Source organism: Cydia amplana, chromosome 12 (genome assembly GCF_948474715.1).
Source record: "Cydia amplana chromosome 12, ilCydAmpl1.1, whole genome shotgun sequence".
Taxonomy (NCBI): Eukaryota; Metazoa; Arthropoda; class Insecta; order Lepidoptera; family Tortricidae; genus Cydia; species Cydia amplana.
In genome coordinates, this window is record NC_086080.1 from 16,483,731 (window position 1) to 16,505,298 (window position 21,568).

At 39.4% G+C, this 21,568-nt stretch overlaps 1 protein-coding gene across 1 annotated transcript in view; it reads right to left on the reverse strand.

Annotated features, from left to right (window-relative positions):
* Positions 1 to 21,568, reverse strand: part of LOC134653174 (amyloid protein-binding protein 2) — an 82,093-nt gene that overhangs the window by 19,122 nt on the left and 41,403 nt on the right. The window contains exons 2-3 of the mRNA XM_063508522.1: positions 4,191 to 4,304; positions 1,853 to 1,967 (exon numbers count right to left, since the gene is read on the reverse strand). Coding sequence (XP_063364592.1) covers positions 1,853 to 1,967; positions 4,191 to 4,304 — 229 coding nt within the window. The remainder of the gene's footprint in view (positions 1 to 1,852; positions 1,968 to 4,190; positions 4,305 to 21,568) is intronic.

Consider the following 21,568-nt stretch of genomic DNA (forward strand, 5'->3'; position numbering starts at 1 on the left):
TTGACGAAATTTGCCAAATAATTTACATTTACCTGCTATAATGTGTCAAAGGACTGTCTCATTTCAAACAAAATGCAAATAATGACCTGTATCCGCTGTATCTGGCAAAATTAAAGTTCAAGTATTTATATTGACTAGGTTTGTGAAAATAGAAAAAATATTAACATTTTGATTCATGATGGATTCGTTTTGCTGATCGCTTAAATAGTTAGATAAGACGGTGTAACGTATACGTTAGGTATTTTAAATTAGTAGAAAAATACCGGCAAAGAGAATTGATTGTAATAGAGAGGTAAATTCTAATAATAAAACGTGCCCCTTAGTTTGACATCCAAAACAGATGGCGCTGTACTGCGCCATATGCTTTGCGGTCACTGAATTGTCAAACGTCAACTTTTGACAATCAGAGTTACCGCAAAATGTATGGAGCTGCACAGCGCCATCTCGTTTACTCGTACCTGTCAAATTCGAAGTACGTAATTGTCTTAGATTTTACGCATCTTAATCAATCAATGTACTTATCTTTGACAGGTATACGAAACAGAGACATCGATTGCACAACAGAATTTAATCATATGGATTTAGGAATCCCCAGCATTTTTCTAAGTTCAGGTTACTACTAGAAGTGGCAAAAGGTCGGCTAATGTATTCATACACAGTAATTATCAATGTATAAGTCTTGACACTCTGCCAGCAAATGTTTTGAGACTTCGCGGGAACAATAGGAATTCATTACAATTCATGTTTTAATTTGCGATACAAGATATTTTTAATTATTAGATATTCTCAAAACACGAGAGTATTTTAATATGTAAATTTCAAAACACGCGAGTATTGTGTCTGATCATAGAAACGTGTTTCACTCACGTGCGCGGCAGTCACGAGTAACTACGTAAATATTAGTCTCAACTCAACTCTCTGACACGATGGTATTTCCTGTATCTACTTATGGCTAAGTTTAAGGTCGTTTTAGACTACCTATCGTCTGTTGTCAAATGCTCAAAGGTAGGTAGCGATAAATATCACAGAAGAATATGTTTACAGAGTATAGTCGTACCTACCGTAGGCCTAGACTATCTTAAGACTGTCTTGTCTTGGCACCGACAGCGTCGAAACAACGATGTTTTCCAAGTCTGTACTTTCTGAAGATTGCGTCTAAGCTATCAGTAGAAGTATACCGCAGCCGCCAGCCTAGACAATCTTCGCACGACCTAAAATAAATCTACTGACCGAGTCTCAAGCCCATATAGATGAGGCTATGTTCACACCGCGTCCTGCCTTAACAAGGCAGCGTTGCCAGCTTGGTCGTCACGGTCGCTTCTGTGTCTGATCATCGTCAGCAACGTTCCACGTAAGTCCTAAGCTCAGATACTGACCAAGTCTCAAGCCCAGTTCGACGAGTTTATCTTCACACCGCGAGCTGTCTTCTCAAGGCAACGTTGCCAGCTTGGTCCTCTCTGTATCAGTGTGATCGTCACTATCGCCAGCAACGTTCCACGTAAGACCTAAGCTCAGATACTGACCGAGCCGCAAGCCCAGTCGGATCAGGCATTCTTCTGAATCTATAGTTAATTTACTGACAGAATTTGAGATTTTTGGCTTGAGGCCCATGTTGATGTCCTGTCTTCACATCGCGACTTTTCCAGCTTCGTCTCCGTACTGTATATATGTGTGATTGACCTCGAATTATGTAACCAAAAGTTATTCTACTGACCGAGTCTCAAGCCCATATAGATGAGGCTATCTTCACACCGCGTCCTGTCTTCACAGCGCGACGTTGCCAGCTTGGTCCTCTCTGTATCAGTGTGATCGTCAGCAACGTTCCACGTAAGACCTAAGCTCAGATACTGACCGAGCCGCAGGCCCAGTTGGATCAGGCATTCTTCAGAGCGCGCGTTGGCGTCGCATCGCGACAAGTAGCCGGTGGCCAGCTCTGCTGATAGCTTGGATCCATGCTCTATCACGGCCTGGAATAAAAAAAAACTGTTAGATGGGATTATAAGGAAACGCCTGCTGCCTTCTATGTAGGTATGTAAGCGTGTATTTATCTATTAAAGTTTTGTATATCGTCGCTTAGTACCGATAGTATATATTGTGTATCCGGCTTTAATGATGGTATCTACATACAAGATTAAGACAAAGCTGTGAACGTTACGTGAACAGTTCGTTTTCATTACGACTCCACGTGAATTGCATGGGAGATATCAGCAAACCTCACATACACATGAGAGAAATGTTTTATATGCATTTCATTTATTTGTAAATACTTTAAATAAGATTCCGCGAGGCCTTAAGGCCTTTTCCACATCAACAAATGTTAATAATTCAAACAAATTGTAGGAATGGCCAATTGGCCAGTTACATATATTACCATATTTTAGGAGAATAGCTAATTGTTAAAACGTAGAACGGCATCTGATTTTATGACAGACAGATAAAGTTAACTGTTTATGACAATCACGATAGTCTTCGTGAGCCAAATTGATGGCAGCTATATTGTCATGAAAAACACAGCAGAAACACACAATCTATACACATATAGACATGTTGATAATCTCGTGTCAGAGACCAAGACTCCCATTATGTCCGCTGGGAGTTTATCTATAGGTACTTTTTAAGTCTGCGCATAGCAGTGGCGGCGCGTCCATAAAAGCCGATTCCTACCGGCTTGCCTGTTTTTGGACATTTGAGCAGAGTTGTAAAGGAAATATGTAAGAAAAAAGTAAATTAACTCCGGTTTGCCTATGGATATGTTTGACGCGCCGCCACTGGCGCATAGCAAAGTTAAATAGATTGAATCGAACAGTCGGTGCAATGAATCGCGGCGTTGTAGCCTAACGAGTGTATGATTAGAATGGCATTGGCGAGCACAAACAGTGCATTGTTGCCAATACGACAGTCGGCGTTAATGCGTCTACAGTCGATTGATATGGAAGGAATGGTTTTGCAGTTATACTACCTATAGAAATAAGAAAACTGTCCGATTCGCTATCTGCTTATCATTCCGCGAGCAATTGCATGAGTAATTTAATAATTTAACAAGAAGAAAACTTAAACGAAGTATAACTCTGTTATTCGCTATGACAACGTATGCATGATTCATTTCAAGGCACTCTGGTATAAAAACACTGCTTGTTCATTGACCTTTTGCTCCTCAATATAAGAGCGATAACATTCAGTGTTAATACTTATGTTGATTGATGTGATTACGATAGTACAGTCGACAAATATATTTTTTTATTTTTCGCCTTATTACAAAGGACCAAGGTGCAAAAGTGTAAACATATCTTTGACGTCGACTGTACTTGATTGTGAAATATTTAATTGTATGCCGAAGTTTGGATTTTACATTAATTTCTCGCATATTCTGACATGTATAATAATAGATTTCTGTTATGATATCGAGAATAATTGTCCATTGTTTTACGTGTTTAATGCAGGTGTGTTATCATTATCATGGTTAAAAGTGTCGTTTAAATGGTAAAAACGTTTATGAACGATGTTATAGCTGGTCAAGCAGATCTTGTCAGTAGAAAAAGCCGGCAAATTTCGAGTTATAGACAGTAGACACCGACGCTCGGGAGACGCTAGTCTAGACAGCGAACCTTTTTACTTGTGGACCTTTATTCATCAGTCGGGCTCTTGTCTAAGGCGTTACATCCATACTAATATTATAAAAGGAAGTCTATCTGTCTGTTACTTCTTCACGCTTAAACCGCTGAACCGATTTAGATGAAATTTGGTATGGAGATTGTATTGGATTGATTGTTTGGTTTGGTATTTGGTTCGAGTCCCGAGGAAGGACATAGGATACTTTTTATCCAAGAATCATCCCTTTAAAGGGTGCTTGATGCTTTAAAGGGTGGAGTTTTTTATGGGGACTTAACAACAACTGCATAACAAACTTTGTAGATAGGAACTGTCACGCCCGCGCGGTGTAGCACCGGCGCTGGTACACGATTTAGGTAGTTGAAATTTGGTATATAGATAGTTTGAGTCCCGGGGAAGGACAAAGGGTAGTTTTCATTCAAGAAATCACCCTTTAAGAGGGTGAAAAGTGGGGTCGAAGTTTGTATGGGGAATCAACAAAACGCAGATTGGATAAAATAATAGCTACCTAAATTACTAATTCCACGCAGACGAAGTCGCGGGCAAAAGCTAGTTGTTACATAAGGCGGTACTGGACTAACCTGGAAGCACTGAAGCAGCCTCAGCTGGGCTCCGCCGAAGCGCAGCAGCCGCTCGAAGATGTCCAGCTCTGACAGCTCCGCGCCGAGGATACAGAGCCTCTTCTCCTGCAGCATCTGGAATAGAGAGATACATTGGAACGGTTAAGCATTAACGAAAGTGAGAACCACTGGCAACTATGATAAGTTACGTAGGTAAAGGGACCCACTGATTATCAGTCCGCCGGTGAATATTAGCCTGTCAGTTGTTCGGAACTGTCAACTTTTTGTTCTAACTGACAGGCTGATGCTGATGTTTTCCGGCGGACTGATAATCAGTGGGCCCCTAAACACTTAGGCGAGCGAACACATAAGGCGCCTGTTTCATCAGGCTGAAAATTGACATCTGACACTGACATTCCCGGGCTAGTAAGTAAGGAAAGTACGTTGCCCCAATCCATAGGTATAATTTGCATGTTGGACCAGCAATGTACGTCGAATTGTCATTGTTGGGTGACAATTGTCACAGAGAAACTTAAGATGTTACTTTTATATGAAGCTTCTTACAGCATCGATGAATTTACTAGTATACGGTAAGATCATTGACCCAGCGCTGTACCTAATATTATGTTATATGTATTATAAATTGTATACACATACCTGTAATAAGTAAAATGTAAATAGTAATTAAGTAACGAAATAACGTGTAAATGTATATGTTTCTTTTACCAATAAATTACTGTATCACTGTATCACTGTAGAGGCGAACTATAGCCCTGAGTGTGCGATATAAGTACTGTACAGCACTCAGCATCAATAATAGCTGATCACCATCATCTTCCTCGCGTCTTCCCGGCCTTTTACCACGGCTCATGGGAGCCTGGGGTCCGCTGAGCAACTAATATCAATAGTAGCTGATAAAACAATATAACTATAGTTCTAACCTAATCATTCACGGTACGCTACCTACACTCGTAGCGGTACGCCGTAAGCAAAATTCAGCATAACTTAAGGCCTGTGCACACCGGCTTGCGTGTGCGTGACGTGCACGTGCGCGTGCGCTAAAATGTTGGAGCCGCACACGCACACGTCACGCAAGCGGTGTGCCGTCTCTCATAAGGATCTGTATACTACAACGCTGCACGCGCACGTACACGTCACGCACACGCAGCCGGTGTGCACAGGCCTTTAAAGTCCACATGTATAACAAAAATGGCCCGTAGAGTTTGACGACAATGGCACCAGTTCTGATTGTGGCATTATGGCGGCCTTGATCTAAACTAAACAATCTTCTTCAATGAAGCCATGTCATACATACATGATAGAAATCAGTAAACGATGACGCAGGCCTGTTTATGACTTCCTCTGAATATACGCAATTATTTCGATATTAGACACAGTTATTGTAGATATCTGTATTCGTAGAGAGTGTCATGTATGGATATTTTTGTGCGTGGTATTATAGCATAACAAATGACTGCAAAGAAAATATGTCCGAGCGAATACCAATAGATCTCTAACCAAAAATCTCACTAGTGTAAAAAAGTTATATAATAAGTAAAGAATAAGCCAGCCTAGGGCCATGGAACGCGCCCTACGGGGGTATTACCTGAGCGTGGTGAACGCTAAACGCAGGTTATATGCGATTAACATGCGCTATGCACCATAGTGTGTCAACTAGTCAGACAGAACAGAAGTCAGCGACCTATTATGAATTACTCTACTTTTTCTATCACGGAACAATGGTGTTCCAGACATTTGGGAGGCGTGCGCGGAACTGAAGCCTAGAGAGGCCATTTTGAAATTTTAATGAGATGTAAGGGGTATACATACAACTACAAATAGCGAAGTGAATGCCGCCCTTGATGCCATTCTCATGGGGCGCTTGTTACTCTTCTTCTTGGACTTCTTTATATTTAAGAGCTGTGCTCTTGTCGGTGGAGCAATCTCCAACTCGTCCGATCCTCTGACAACTCCTTAACCTTCTGGCGGTCTAGCATGAGTTGCGTTCTCGCGCGCGACTCCATACATCTGGCGCGACTTCAAGTATGGACTCGCGCGCGAGAACGCAAGTTGTGCTAGACCAGCTGGTCTGACACGACCTGAACCTTTTCTTTGATTTGGTTGAAATAATTGTTACTCTGATCTTAGCTACAATGACATTTTTATATGTAATTTCCGTGATATTTTTTTCATTGCATTTATGAGTAGTGCGTCTAAAATTTGTCCTGTGTCGACTGTCGTGCCTATCAGCTATCTCCATTAAAGTTTCATGTTAGTGTGTGTGTGATTTAAATAGTTACGTTTGCCTACATCGTTCCGATACTAATATTGTTGTATTGTAGGCATCTTACCTTCTGTGCATAATGTTATTGTATTAATCAAAAGGTCAATGATATGCCTGTTTGGTTGACACGTAACTCGTGATATCGACATTTCACGTGAGGAGTCACGATATACAATATGTGACACGATATTATTTGCAAACTATTTTATTTACAAAAAAAAAATAGAATCGTGTGATTTGTCTACGCTGAGAAGAACCGTTGAGGGGAACTGACTCGAGTATCATCCAATTATAAAATACTGGGAATTTTGCCCGCGGATTCAATAGCGAGGATAAACCCGAGGGAGGCGAAGCAAATTGTACTACAATTATAGTAAATATAGCCCTCCTTGCGGTTGTAGGATGGTCGCATTTTTATCGGCAGTTACCATGCCTGTCACGTTCTAAGAAGTATGTAAGTGCGAAAGTGACAGGCGATAGAAATCCTACACCATCCGCCGTTGGTTAAGCACTAAACTATAGGTTTTCCTGGTTTTTCTCCAGGCGACTCTAGTCTCGTAAAAAATAGATCACTTTAATAGCCTCAGCCTATGAGCCTTTACAAAGAGAAATAAGTATTGGCTGCTGCTAAACTTTCAAATTTATATTGCACTATTGCAACGTTGTGACAAAGTACGAGACCTGTTGTAACACAAGACTTATAGTCATTACAAATACTTTGTAGAGGTATATCAGATAAGACAGTTCACAATCTGTATACTTTGTGCCGACAGACAGTCTCATAAAATATATGTAGCTGTTAGTCTTCCAAAGTAACATAGCTACATTGTGAAAAGCGGGCCGAAAAATGTTCCATTTCAAAGCAAAGTCACTCTTTTCCCAGTATTAAGAATTAAATAAAATATAGGTAGGGATTTGGTAGAGTACCACTGATTTTCAAGCCAGGCAACGTTTGGCATGGTTAAGGTAGGCAATGACGAAGCACTTGATGGTTCCGAAAAACTAATTGGTACGAGCCGGGCTTCAATACTGCAACCTCCGGTTTGAAAGCCGCACACCTTACCAATGTGAAATGTTAAATGATGTAATTGATAATTCCTCGAGTCCAGACAGGCTATTGCATAGACTAGGAATCCTCTAGACGGAGTTTAGAGCAATTATTTCATGAAACCGATGCTGCCAAAAATACTGGGGTGCGGGGGACGAGGTGAGCGAATCCCGTGCCGTGATTGGTCCGTTCAAAGACACGGAGCAATCACGGCACGGGATTATGACATTTTGACTCGAAGATGGAGTAAAACTACCGTATATTTGTGGCAGAGGGGGTAGCGTTACTATGCTCAGTCTAGAGGATGTCTTGTCTGTGGGCTATTGTGAAGCAATTGCAGAACGTTCAATATCCCCAGGTCAACGTTCGCGCCGCTCCGCTGCATCCATCATCGCAAAAACATTATAAAGGATAAAAGGATCAGAGATTGTTAGACAGTTCAACTATTTTGCCTATAACCAAGCCCAACGATCATGTACCAGCTATTTCTGACATTGAGTAATTTATAGTTATACCCCACCTCGATATATGTAGTTCGACCTCGGCCACTGGAGGGTCTGGATTTTGGTCTTTTTTTCGCTACATCTGACGACTTTAGGGCAGGATGCCGGGATTCCACCACTGTGCGGCACTAGCATTATTGTGGAGATTGTAATTTACTAATGGGGTTGGCAACTGTCAAAGGTTTGCATAGATGGTGCCATCATAGCTTGCCCCTTTTTCTATGAGATTTGGCTTACAGGGCTGGCATCCAGGGCATTAAAAAAAAACAAAAAAATTACACAATTCTAGGGATTGACAGGGCAAGTTATGATGGCGCCACCTGCTAAATACTTCGACCGGCCAACCTCATTGTATTGTGACCACTGAAGACAACACAAATCTTTAATAATATAATTTGATTTGTTACCTCTGTCATCAGTCAGTCAGATTAAGAATCGATATGCTAATATGTATCAGAATCCGAATGCGAAACGAGAACACGTTATTATTATATAACAGCTGTGGTAACGCTCCACGCTTTTAGATAACGGCATTAAGGAAGCTGCGACGGAGACGATCGCTGTTGTTTTCCTCGAGCCAATCGAGATTATAAATTTTATGATTGTTGTGCATTAATCGTAAAGTCCGTCTAAGCTAACTTTGCATCGACTGGCACAGAACAAAGTGAGGGCGTGTCATTATAAACGTCATATTTTCATAGAAATTTGACGTTAATGATGACTTTTGTTCACATACTCCGACTCTACCACAATTAAAAAAAAAAAACTACTCGTCTGAATTGTACTACTCGTTGCATGTTACATTTTGTCTAAGGGTCAAGTCCAGATATCTACACCTTTTGAATGCCAGTTGATCCCAGTTATTTATTAAAATGATGCTATAACATGCTTATATGATGTTAGTACCCACTTGTAACATGCAGGTATGAGACAACAAGGTCGACGGCGCTGATGGCTCTCCATTCTAGCCACTTTCATGACCCCTATTGCAACGTTATAAGGTTGCTAATAGGGAAGCAAGGTACAATGTGCAAGCGCACTCGGATGGCACACATCGATTGCGCTGGCATTGACACCGCATTGGCCGTTGACACCGCACTATGAAACAGCTTACTTTGTCGCCATATACAGCGGACCTAAATACCATTTGAATGTTTAGTCTGGTTTACTGGTATACTTGTCTTAACTTGGGATCTGGTTATCTGGCTAGTCAAAGAGGTAATTATTTAATTATAGCGTTGGTACATTGTGCATTGCTTACGCAGATGGATAACCCATAACATATAGTAAATTAATACTAATACGAGTACACATACACGGTACTCTATTCTGATTGCGACACCCTGTACATATATTATGTTTTTCGTCTTTGATAATATTTACACAATACATACAACTCACTTCAAAATAGGCGGTATTCGGATCCATGGATTTTCCGATTAAAGTTGTTTACTACACCTTTGACATAACAAAGAATAGATAATTTGTTCTCATTCAATTAAAACAATAGGTACGTAGGTAGGTATTGCTTGCAAAGCGCAAAACTTGCTTTAAGACCGAACATTCGCCACGTTAACTTAACAATCGATATTTATAGATCGAAATTCCATTAAGTATAGTTCATATTGTCATGCCGAAGCGGTGACCAGTAAATAAAACGACTGCTTTACAAGGTCACTTCTGCGCTCGCCAAGCCACCACCAATCAAAACGTTCCATACCGTGAATCACGGGCTTTTATGATTTATTTCTGCAACATGTGACTTTTGCAGATGACCGGCAATGGATCTTTATTGGTATGCACTTGATTATTGATCATGTCGATCACATGACATGTAGCGGAATAAATGTGACAATTGCTTCAATTGAGTGGTAATAGCGTTGCTATTATAGATCGGTTTCCATACCATCAAGTTTGATTAATAATAATTGTATAATAGGTACGTTGATTCTGTGATCCTTTAAACTGGACCTTAGGTAGGACTACAATTGTAAGTACCTACATTGTGCATTGTAAAATGAGCAACTAATATAGTTACGAATTTTTCAATTATTCTGATTTAATAGTCGCGATGTGTTGTTATGCCTATTTGACACTAAACTTGATGTGAAAGCCAAATTTTTATGATTCGAAACGATTAGAACGGATTTCCTCTTCCAAAAAAGGCAACGACGCCGTGAAAAGGTTCAAATGACCCGACTATTTGTTTCAAGACGATTCGGTTTACCGTCTGGTTGTCGACCTCTAGGCATGGCATGGCGCCTTCTGGTCATATTCCCACCGTCAACCGCGGTGCAGACGAATCCTCGCACCATTTGTGACCTGACCTCGATAACCGTAACAAAAACAGAGAACGCACTTGTGTTTTTGAGAATGACATGACTCGCCAGTGCGTGTTAAGCTGTTGGAATAAAATCTCACTATTGCGCCATCTGCCATCGTCAGGCACTGTTCTTAATTCTTATTGCAACGGAATAAAGTCTATCAATGGTCATATAGTGCGGTCGTCAGTAAGTTGCACAACCTAACGGTAAATAGGGTATTGGAGCAATTCGTCAAAATAAACGAAGGGTTATCGCGATTGCGTAAGGTTTAAGTAGTGACAATGTACAGAATTGGTGCATCCAAGGTCTATTGTTTGATTTATTTGAATAACAAATGTGTAACCTGAAAACGTTTATTGTTAAAACTGTTCTTGTATTGTAAATAAAGTGATATTTTAGAGTTAAGATTTGTTTCGGTATTTTTTTTGGTGGAGTGAAGAAAATACAAGTTAGTTAAAAGAGAAGAGTCGTGGAATGTATTGGGCCCCATACATTCCACGACTCTTCTCTTTCCGCACAGACTCTAGTTTACGATTAGAAATATCATGACAAAAGAATCATTCAATATAAATTGTGAATAATTAAATATTGTGTTGAATGTTGAATAGAAGAATCTTCGTTGTTTGTTTCGACTTAGTGAAAAATGCTTTCAAAAATAGCAAACTCAAATCGTTAGTATAAATAATCATAGCATAGATCTTGACATTCCCTCAGGGATAAGACCAATTTGTCTGTAAATTTGACAAATATGTGTTGTATGACTTGTAAGTAAAGGTTTAGGTCCTGTAGTTTGCTTGATGAGCTGGGCGTACGATGTGCCTACGCTTGGTATTTAACACGCGGTTAGTTACAGTAGTACAGTTATCGATGGCGCTTATGTAGGTATAGGCTGAGCAAGTTGTTTACTAGTTTATTACGGCCTTGACCGCTTGCACAACGGCGGGTCAACACCCTTGTACTCCTCTAGAGGAAAATCGTGACCAACCTAAGATTAACGCTGCTTCAGCGCGTGCCAGCGCGCCTGAACCTATTACACCTGACCTGGGTCAAAACCCCCTACGTTATCTGCCTCTCTGGGAGATAGAGCGATAAAGGGGAAAAGGGGTATAACGATTTTCAATAGGGATGTTGACATGAATCGCGAATATATAACATGTTATGTTTTTACCATAGCAGGGAATATTAGAACGCGGAAAATCATATTTTGCAAGTGTAAATATGCGTAATAAATTAATTAAAAATAATCAAAAGTATTTAAAATAATGCCCAGTATCACGTGACTGCAAACGCCAATCGGAGCGCGTGACGTAATCACAGTGGAATCACCAAAGACAAGTTATAAAACCTACCTAAGTGTCTACAGATTATCGTACCGAAACGCGATCTTGGTGCGGTGCGGCGCACGAATCGATAGTGTGTAAGGTGGTGCGTTAAGGACGCAGCTATAAGTTAGAGCGAGAAAGAAGGTCGCTGTCCGATGCGGTAGTGTGTTAAGGCTTTAAATAAAATTTGTCAGACTGTCATGTTTGTTTACGGAGAGGAATTAAAAAAAATCGCTTGGAATTCGCTAACTCTTGTTGTGGCACTGACAGCAGTTTGTTTAAAACGCCGTTACGTCATCAAGGTCACGTGACAGTTTGGAGCGTTTAGGTGCGAAATTTAAACACGAAACTTATTATACATGTTTTTTTATTCAAAAGTAATGAATATATTTTTTTAATATTTTTTTCTGTAATTATTACGTGTCTATCTACAAAATGAAACCATTTCCAAAAAATTGTCAACATCCCTATTGTTCGATATTGGCGGTAAGCCTTCAGTGTTAACTTACATTACCTTATTCGTTATATGCGCGGCTGGTATAGTGCATATATCTGAGAGTTGATGTAAAAAATAGTATGTTTTTTAAGGACAGTTTAAATTTTTTACACGCCGTGTGTTGTCGTCGCTTGCACTTCCCCACCATCAGCCCATCACTTTATGATGTTAAATCGATGGAACCTCAGCAAGGCGTATCGATGCAGGATTTGACGTGGGAGTTGATTAGGTTAGGTTGATTGTTTTCTCATTCTTTTCTTTTTTGCTTAATGGATAGATGGCATGACAAACGCTCGAGTTATCTCAGATTGTCATTCGAATTCCTAATACAAATTGTATCTCAAACGAAACGAAGCTAAGCTATCTTATCAACTTCTGGAATGGTAAAATTACAATGAATTGCCATTTAAATATGCTAATAAGTCAATGGACCTTATCCGATTATCTGATTGATAAAAGTATTGCAATGACTAATACCCCTTAACAAAGATATAATTCCATTGTACAGACGATGTTTACATATTGAATACACTGATTATCTATCAGATATTTTTTGTAGGGCAGTGACCGTCTGACCTTTTACAAATCAAAACATGTTTCGTACATTACCACAGATTATATATTTTTTCTACTCCCGTACTTTTATTTGTCATTTAAAGGGTCGTGCACACACCTTTAAACCCCTACCTTATAGTTGTCAATACAAGTCTTTAGTCTATTTCCCAAAAAAGAATTTGTGCATACACGCAGTATCTTTTTGGCGATTTTACAATACTTCGTGTAATGACCACTTAAAAAATATTGAATGAAATACAGTGTTGCCAACCTTATTTTAAATGTCATCTCTGACAAATAAGTGAACCATAGACATGTTTTTTTTTAAATTTCATTCATTCATTCATTCTTTTATTCTTTTCCCGCCCGTACCCTCCATTTTTGCTACTTCTTGAATTAAAAATATTTGTTAATGTACAATTTTATTTCAAAGTAAGTGCTTGGTCGTAGAAAAAGTATTGTATGCAACGTTGTTTAACTGAGTCAAAAAATATTCGTGGCGTCTTTATTAACAATTTTCGGCTTCGCCTCAAATTGTTACTCACGCCACTCGCCTTTTTTGACCTCTCTTAAACAACGGTTGCATAAAATAATCACACACATATGCAAAATTGCAAAGGCTCTCATCCTAAAAACGCACGTCTCCGTTCCGTCGTTGGATAAAATCGATTAAGGGTAAATTGTCTGTGACCTTTTCAGGACTAAACTTTATTGTTACTGCCTTACTAAAGTTCTGTAATGTGTATCCAGAAATTTACTGACTAATCTATTGTATAACTATAATCCATAACGTTTTGATATTTAATGGCTCCTCTACACGATTGGGCCAGCGTGTATTAGAGAGGGTAGTGATGTGATGTCGGATGGCTTATGGTGTGGCGGGATGGCGATGGGATGGTCACTGTGTCGGTTTATCGTCCGCACCACAAAGGTAGTGGGCTAGCGACGGTGCGTACGCATCTACACGTGGCCCATTCCATAGTGCGTGCTCTCAACCTTCGCATGGCCATCTCGCTGGTCCAGCGCTGGGCCATCGTGTAGAGGAGCCATAACCATCGCATGGCCATCTCGCTCAAAATATAATGAAATGGGAGACTTTTTTATAGGCCTCTGGGCGGTTAAAGGATAGGCCCATAGACCACTGTCTATTAGTCTATACAATTTCTTAATAAAGCTCTAGAACAGTGGTTCCTGACCTGGGGGTAATTACTAGGGATTGCAGAACCGGTACTGTTTAAAAGAACCGGGATTTTCGGTACCGGGCAAAAATGGAACCGGGATTTCCCGGTATTTTCGGTACTTTCGGGACTGCCTTCAAAAATTAGTTTTCACATCAATTTTCAGTAAAAAAAAGCGTAAAACGACCACGAATCTTTCTTAAAACAATAAAAAAGTAGCACAGTGAAGGTACACACTTCTTTTGTGCCATAAAATGTGTCTTTAAGTCACTCAATCATTAATATAATTTGTTTTTTTTCCTAAACTACATGATATTTTTACTATCTTTGTTGATTGGCAAAAAAAAACTGAATTGTGGCTCAGTAATATCATCATTTTTTTAAAATATGTAAGACGTTTTGTGAAAAAGGATAATAAAAATTGATAATTTTCGCATGCGTTCAAAATGGGCTGTGGACCTTCGAACATATAATAACAGAACTATCAATACGACAAATCAAGAAATTATTCAGCCAGAATTATTAATTCATTTAAAATATCATTATCATATGTGAGAGTCTTATACCGTGTTTGAAGTTGAATTAAAGTTGAAGTACATATTTTATTAATTACAAAATTGTCTCTATTTTTGCTTCTAGTTAGTAAACAAATATAAAATAACTAATTGTTCGTATAAAATTATTTATCGTACAAACATTTATGCCCTTAAAGTATCAAATTACGCAATTTTATATTGTCGGCATTGTCAAACCCATTGACTTTTTTTTTTAATTTATTTTAATGTAGTGGTCAGCCGTAAAAGTATTACCATCAGCCTTAGATTGATTGATTTTTCATTTATTTTCTTTATAAAACATGATATTTCATGCTAAGTAACAGAAAGCAGTCAAATATTGTACCGAAAATTTTAGTCCCGAAAATCCCGGGAGTATCGGGACCTTAATTTTGAAATCCCGGTTCTTTGCTTGGCTCTAAATCCCGGGAATTCCCGGTACTTTCGGTGCCGGTATTTCCCGGGAGCAAACCCTAGTAATTACCCCCGTGGGGGTAAAACTGGTATTTTACGGGGGTAATAAGCTAACCTAATATAACAATACAACAAACGTACACGTTTTATTTTTTATTACCATTGGGAGGAGGGGTAAAATCAGGTTCCCTAGTTAGTCATAGGGGTGACCGGACTGAAAAGGTTAGGAACCACTGCTTTAGAATTTCCGGTCTGATATAATACCTAAGGTGTGTTATACAGTCGCCATCAGATATATCGGAGCGGCCAAGGTGTTCACAATATCTGACCACGCACTCTAACGTCCTGACAATAGAGCCGTGTTCAGATATTTGTTAGCGCCTTAGCCGCTCCGATATATCTGATGGCAACTGTACATAGGTACCGCCAGCACGGTAAACAATTAAATGATAGATTAGAGCGAGTAATTGTAAACGTGGGTAAGTACTGTGACGTAAATCTGTCTAGAATAGTTCACTGTGAAGTGATAACGACTGGCGCCGTGAATAATTACATCATTTTAAATGGTATGATTATGGGGATATTGAAATAAAAACTAAAGGCTAGAGTCCAAAAGATCTAGTTCAAATATTAGTTCTGGTTTTTAAGTTGCATGTTATGGCTCCTCTACACGATGGGCCAACGCCGGCCACTCCAAGGGACGCATTTATGCGTTAGAGGGAGCAAGTGATATTGCTATCTCATTCTACCGCATGGCTGCGTCCCTTGGAGTGGCCGGCGTTGGCCCATCGTGTAGAGGAGCCATTAGGGAAGGGACCAAGCAACACCAACTGTTTGGGACGAAATATGTGGCTTTAGGGAAGGGTCCTTATACTTGATGTGCACATCTCCGTTTTTTTTTGCTCTTATTATTGCTTAATGTTTTCTGTAATCTTCAAAGTGCAAATAAGGAGATATTTGAAATGTTTGTAGCAGGGATGTTGCGAACATCCGCATCCGCATCCGCAACCGCGGAACTTCCGCATTATTTTCAACATCCGCATCTGCATCCGCATCCGCATAAAATCGCGGATAATAAATATGCGGATGCGGATGTCGGACAAGTCGGTACAGGAACGTCTTAGCGGCGGCGTAAGTGCTAGGTAATTTCGTCATTACCTATAACGAAATCATCTAGATCCAGAAAAGTCGGCGAAGTTACTGTTTATTAAATATAACGCACCTATATTCTTGCTCAAATACTAAACGTTTCGTTATTTTTAATAAAAAAAATACAAAAATGTAATATTTGACGTTTTCTAAGTACCTAATCTTGACATCCGCATCCGCATCCGCGGATGTCAAAAAATCTGCATCCGCAACATCCCTGGTTTGTAGTGCTAATTATATACCTAAACAGAGCTAGTTACAGAACTCGACTTACTAATCTAATACAATATTATAGCAAATGTTTTTCAACACAGTTTACCCTCATTATGCATTCAGATAAGATGCAGTTTTGAATACAAAAAGCGACTGTGAGCATATCGAGTTATGCTTAATTTAGGGTTCCGTTTAGTATGCAATATTATGTCATCGAGCTGTTTTGCTGATATAGACCGAAAGTGGCCATATGAACTGGGTCATAAAACATCGCAACTTTCGCAACCTTATTTAGTACGTCTCGATGAGTAGTACAGTCGCCATCAGATATATCGGAGCGGCCGAGATGCTCAAAAATATCTGGACACGCATTCTAACGCGCCAGTTTTTCAGTTTATTTTGGTAAAATTGAATTTACAACTACTAAGAGTACTGACACTACTGAGCAACACTTAAATTTTCCTATAGTAGTTGAATTACACTTGTTAACACTATTCTTTATATTCAAAGTTTATTTTATTCAAATCAAATTCATATCGCCAAAGACCTTTGAAAATTTAAAATAGATTTAGCCTCCGAGCTCTGTTTACGTCGTTCGAAGCACATCAAAATGCATAGTATGCGTTGCCCAATGGACTTTATCGAGTGAATTCTCTCGAAGGTAAACGCGTTATAAAACGAGCGTCATAATCAGATGTACCGGCGCAGCTGGGGTGCTCAAAAATATCCGAACATCCGGTTTAACGCCTTGTCTGTGACAGTGCCACCATAGAGAAATATAGTAAGACAAGAGTGCTCACTCCATACATCAGTTTTGGTACCAAAAAGACTATTATTTTCAGTATCGACATCTAGCATCGAGTAGCGGAATTATCAGTATTGCTACTTGACATATGTTGTTGAGCATAAGACATTCCGGTTGGTGCTACATCTATGTATTTTTTTCTCTATGGTTCCACTGAGGCAGAGATGAGAGACGTGCGGGAATCAACCAATAGAATGCTATTATTTCGGATTGCGGAGCGGAGCGGAGAAGAGAAACGTATAACCATAACCAATGGGTAATCCGCATCTCTTCTCCGCTCCGCTGGATTACCAATGCTATTGGTTGATCCCTGCACGTCTCCTCTGGGAGCTGAATAAGGGTTTCTATATATTTTTTAACACATTCATTGCCACACAGCCAAACAAGACATCCGCGCCAGGCCACAAAAATTTCGTCACCTAAAGCTGTAGTACCCCGATCCCGACTATCGGGTCGTTTGGCCTGGGAACGAAATCATAAAATACCCGATAGTCGGGTTTTCGGCACTCAATGTGTTAACGTTGGCTTGTAAAGACGTTTTTGACGCCGACTGTACTAAAACGCTTAACCCTAATAGTGCCGTCTGGTATGCCGTACAAGTCCGGGAGCCTAGGCTGGGCAATTAACACAGTAACATCTCCGTACACCACAAAAAGCGGCAAGTGTGCAAGCGGGCCACCGGGTAACCGCCTTGGCGCTGTGGGGACCAGCATTCCTAGGTCTAGACTAGACGAGCGGCACACATCGGGGTACAGTCGCTGGCGGTAACACCTAGTTCTACGGGTAAGCTTCATTACGTTGTTGTGAAAAATCCGCGAAATTACGAAAAGCTTTCAAACTATCTATTACCTAGTGATAAAAATTATCTTAATCACATTCACACTGGAATTATTTCCTCAAGTTTTTATTTTAACCACAATGTACAAAACGTAGGTTTATGTACGATCATTGATTTGATTTTATATATATTTGCGGCTTAGAAAGTTGTATTTTATAATTGTAGATGTGTTTTTTTTGCTGTATGTAAATTCCAAGTTGACGCTTGTTGCTGAATAAATGTTGATGTTTGATGTTTGATCAGCAGGAGAAGCAGCTAAACGGGCCAGATTTCCAGAATGACATTATGCTCTGATATTCTAGAGTCAGACCAAGCTAACTCGGCAGCGATGTTGATAGCACAGACTGCAAGTGTTATTTTAAACGTCATAATTTCATAGAAAATAACACCTTTCAAACCTACTTCTGTCACTGACTGTACAAGCAACTACGATAATATCTAGTACAACGACTCCAAAAATATCAGATATTTATCAGATATTTTTGCGCGTGTTGTGAAAGATATTCATGCAGGACGACTGTAACTATAGCTATAAGCTATTACCTCCCAGCAAACATTTTAAGTATTTTTTCCTAGGCTCGAAGAAGATTTTACCAATTTAAGAAAAATTACGTCCTAAGTCACCAATTATTTTACGTAATGTACACTTTTACTTCAAAGTCAAAATATAGGGACAATAAAACGTAAATTTCACTTCATAAATAGACCATGAAGTCAGGGACTTACGGGTTGAAAATAAGGCGAAATATTAGGTAAAATTTACCTTGAATCCTGACCAATAGGTCAAATCTACTAATAAGGCATTTTAGGTGTATTTGCGACGTAATTATTTCTTATACGGGGACCATGAAGTCACGGACTTAATGGTTGAAAATAAATCGAATTATTAGGTAAAATTCACTTAGAACCCTGACCAATAAGTCAAATCTACTAATAAGGCATTTTAGGTGTATTTGCGACGTCATTATTTCTTGTACGGGGACCATGAAGTCAGGGACTTAATGGTTGAAAATAAGTCGAATTACTAGGTAAAATTAACTTCGAACCCTGACCATTGGTCAAATCTACTAATAAGGCATTTTAGGTGTATTTGCGACGTAATTATACGGGGACGATGAAGTCCGGGACTTAATGGTTGAAAATAAGTCGAATTACTAGGTAAAATTAACTTCGAACCCTGACCAATAGGTCAAATATACTAATAAGGCATTTTAGGTGTATATGCGACGTAATTATTTCTTATACGGGGACCATGAAGTCAGGGACTTAATGGTTAAAAATAAGTCGAAATATGAGGTAAAATTAACTTCTAACTCTGACCAATACGTCAAATGTACTAATAAGACATATTAGGTGTATTTGCGACGTAATTATTTCTTATACGCAGACCTTTAGGAAGTCGATTTTATGTCGATTTAGAAACTAATTTTAGGTAAATGTTACTTAAAATAGATACTAAATTGCGACCATTTAGTTAAAAACACTTGTAAAGTACTATCAATACCATAAGGTTGTGTCGCCATTTTCTTTCATTATAACGGGATGCAAAATATGAAATTGCATAATTTAAGTTGTTATATCTTGAATGGTGCCATCGCACGGTACTTCATATTGCTAATATTCAAAATAAAACAATATTTTTGATCGAGTCAATACACTCACACACACACAAATATTCAATTACAACACTCAATTACAAGCAAATATATGCATTTTGATTTTATAAAATGTTGAAAACTTAAATATTTCAAGAGCCCATCGATAGTTTTGTATGTTAACCTAATGGTCCACGAGCCAGGCGCAAATTTCGTCAGTCATCGCCTCCCGGGTGAAAACTCGTATACTGGTTAACGGGCATATATGATGAACCCTCGTGGACGTCAGCTGCCGCGACGTTGGTGGGTTGAGGAATGGCAGCCACCAAAACACGTAAAAAAAAATTTTTTTTTCAGTCATCGCCTCCCGTTTGATACTTAGTCAGATGAAAGTTTAGGTGCTATTGTTAATAAAAACAATCGTCAGCCGGTTGTATCGCGGTGGAATCACCGTCAGCTGTACACATGAACATGTAAAAAAAATTTTTTTTTTCAGTCATCGCCTCCCGCTTGATACTTTGTCAGATGATAGTTTAGGTGCTATTGTTAATAAAAAAACTCGTCAGCCGGTTGTATCGCGGTGGAATCACCGTCAGCTGGTCACATGAACATGTAAAAAAAATTTTTTTTTTCAGTCATCGCCTCCCGCTTGATATTTTGTCAGATGATAGTTTAGGTGCTATTGTTAATAAAACAAATCGTCAGCCGGTTGTATCGCGGTGGAATCACCGTCAGCTGGTCACATGAACATGTAAAAAAAAAATTTTTTTTCAGTCATCGCCTCCCGCTTGATACTTTGTCAGATGATAGTTTAGGTAATATTGTTAATAAAAAAAATCGTCAGCCGGTTGTATCGCGGTGGAATCACCGTCAGCTGGTCACATGAATTTATAAAGCAAATAAATAAATACAATCTAAAATTTAAAATAATTGGTTTCAGTCATCGCCTCCCGTTTGATACTTTGCCAGATGATAGTTTAGGTGCTATTATTAATAAAAAGAATCGTCAGCCGGTTGTATCGCGGTGGAATCACTGTCAGCTGGTCACATGAACATGTAAAAAAAAATTTTTTTTTCAGTCATCGCCTCCCGCTTGATACTTTGTCAGATGATAGTTTAGGTGCTATTGTTAATAAAACAAATCGTCAGCCGGTTGTATCGCGGTGGAATCACCGTCAGCTGGTCACATGAACATGTAAAAAAAAAATATTTTTTCAGTCATCGCCTCCCGCTTGATACTTTGTCAGATGATAGTTTAGGTGCTATTATTAATAAAAAGAATCGTCAGCCGGTTGTATCGCGGTGGAATCACCGTCAGCTGGTCACATGAACATGTAAAAAAAATAATTTTTTTCAGTCATCGCCTCCCGCTTGATACTTTGTCGGATGATAGTTTAGGTGCTATTGTTAATAAAAGAGATCGTCAGCCGGTTGTATCGCGGTGGAATCACCGTCAGCTGGTCACATGAACATGTAAAAAAAAAATATTTTTTCAGTCATCGCCTCCCGCTTGATACTTTGTCAGATGATAGTTTAGGTGCTATTGTTAATAAAAAACATCGTCAGCCGGTTGTATCGCGGTGGAATCACCGTCAGCTGGTCACATGAACATATCAAGCAAATAAATAAAATCTAATATATGTTCATATGACCAGCTGACGGTGATTCCACCGCGATACAACCGGCTGACGATGTTTTTTATTAACAATAGCACCTAAACTATCAAACGGGACGCGATGACTAAAACCAATTATTTAGGTTTCCGTGCCTTCGCTTGAACCACTTACGAGATTGCCAGCGCTTGGCTGCTTTCTCTTCAGTACCATATAAGCCGGCAAGGCCCTTAGCGGTGGTTCAAGCATCGGCCTCACCTCAATATCCGTTTTTTACCCTTCGGGGGAAAAACGGTTCTATTTAGGTCTTCGTGTCTTCGCTTGAACCACTTATGAGACGTGTTTAAACCTCTGCCGGCGCTGGCCCGGGCGTACTGTGACTGTTAATATTTATGCAAAAATCACATAATGAGAATATGGGCCTGTAATGTATTCCGTATTGACATAATAAATAAAGGATTGATTGCGTCAACCTTTAAGTAGATTTTCATCATTTAGAATTATCGAT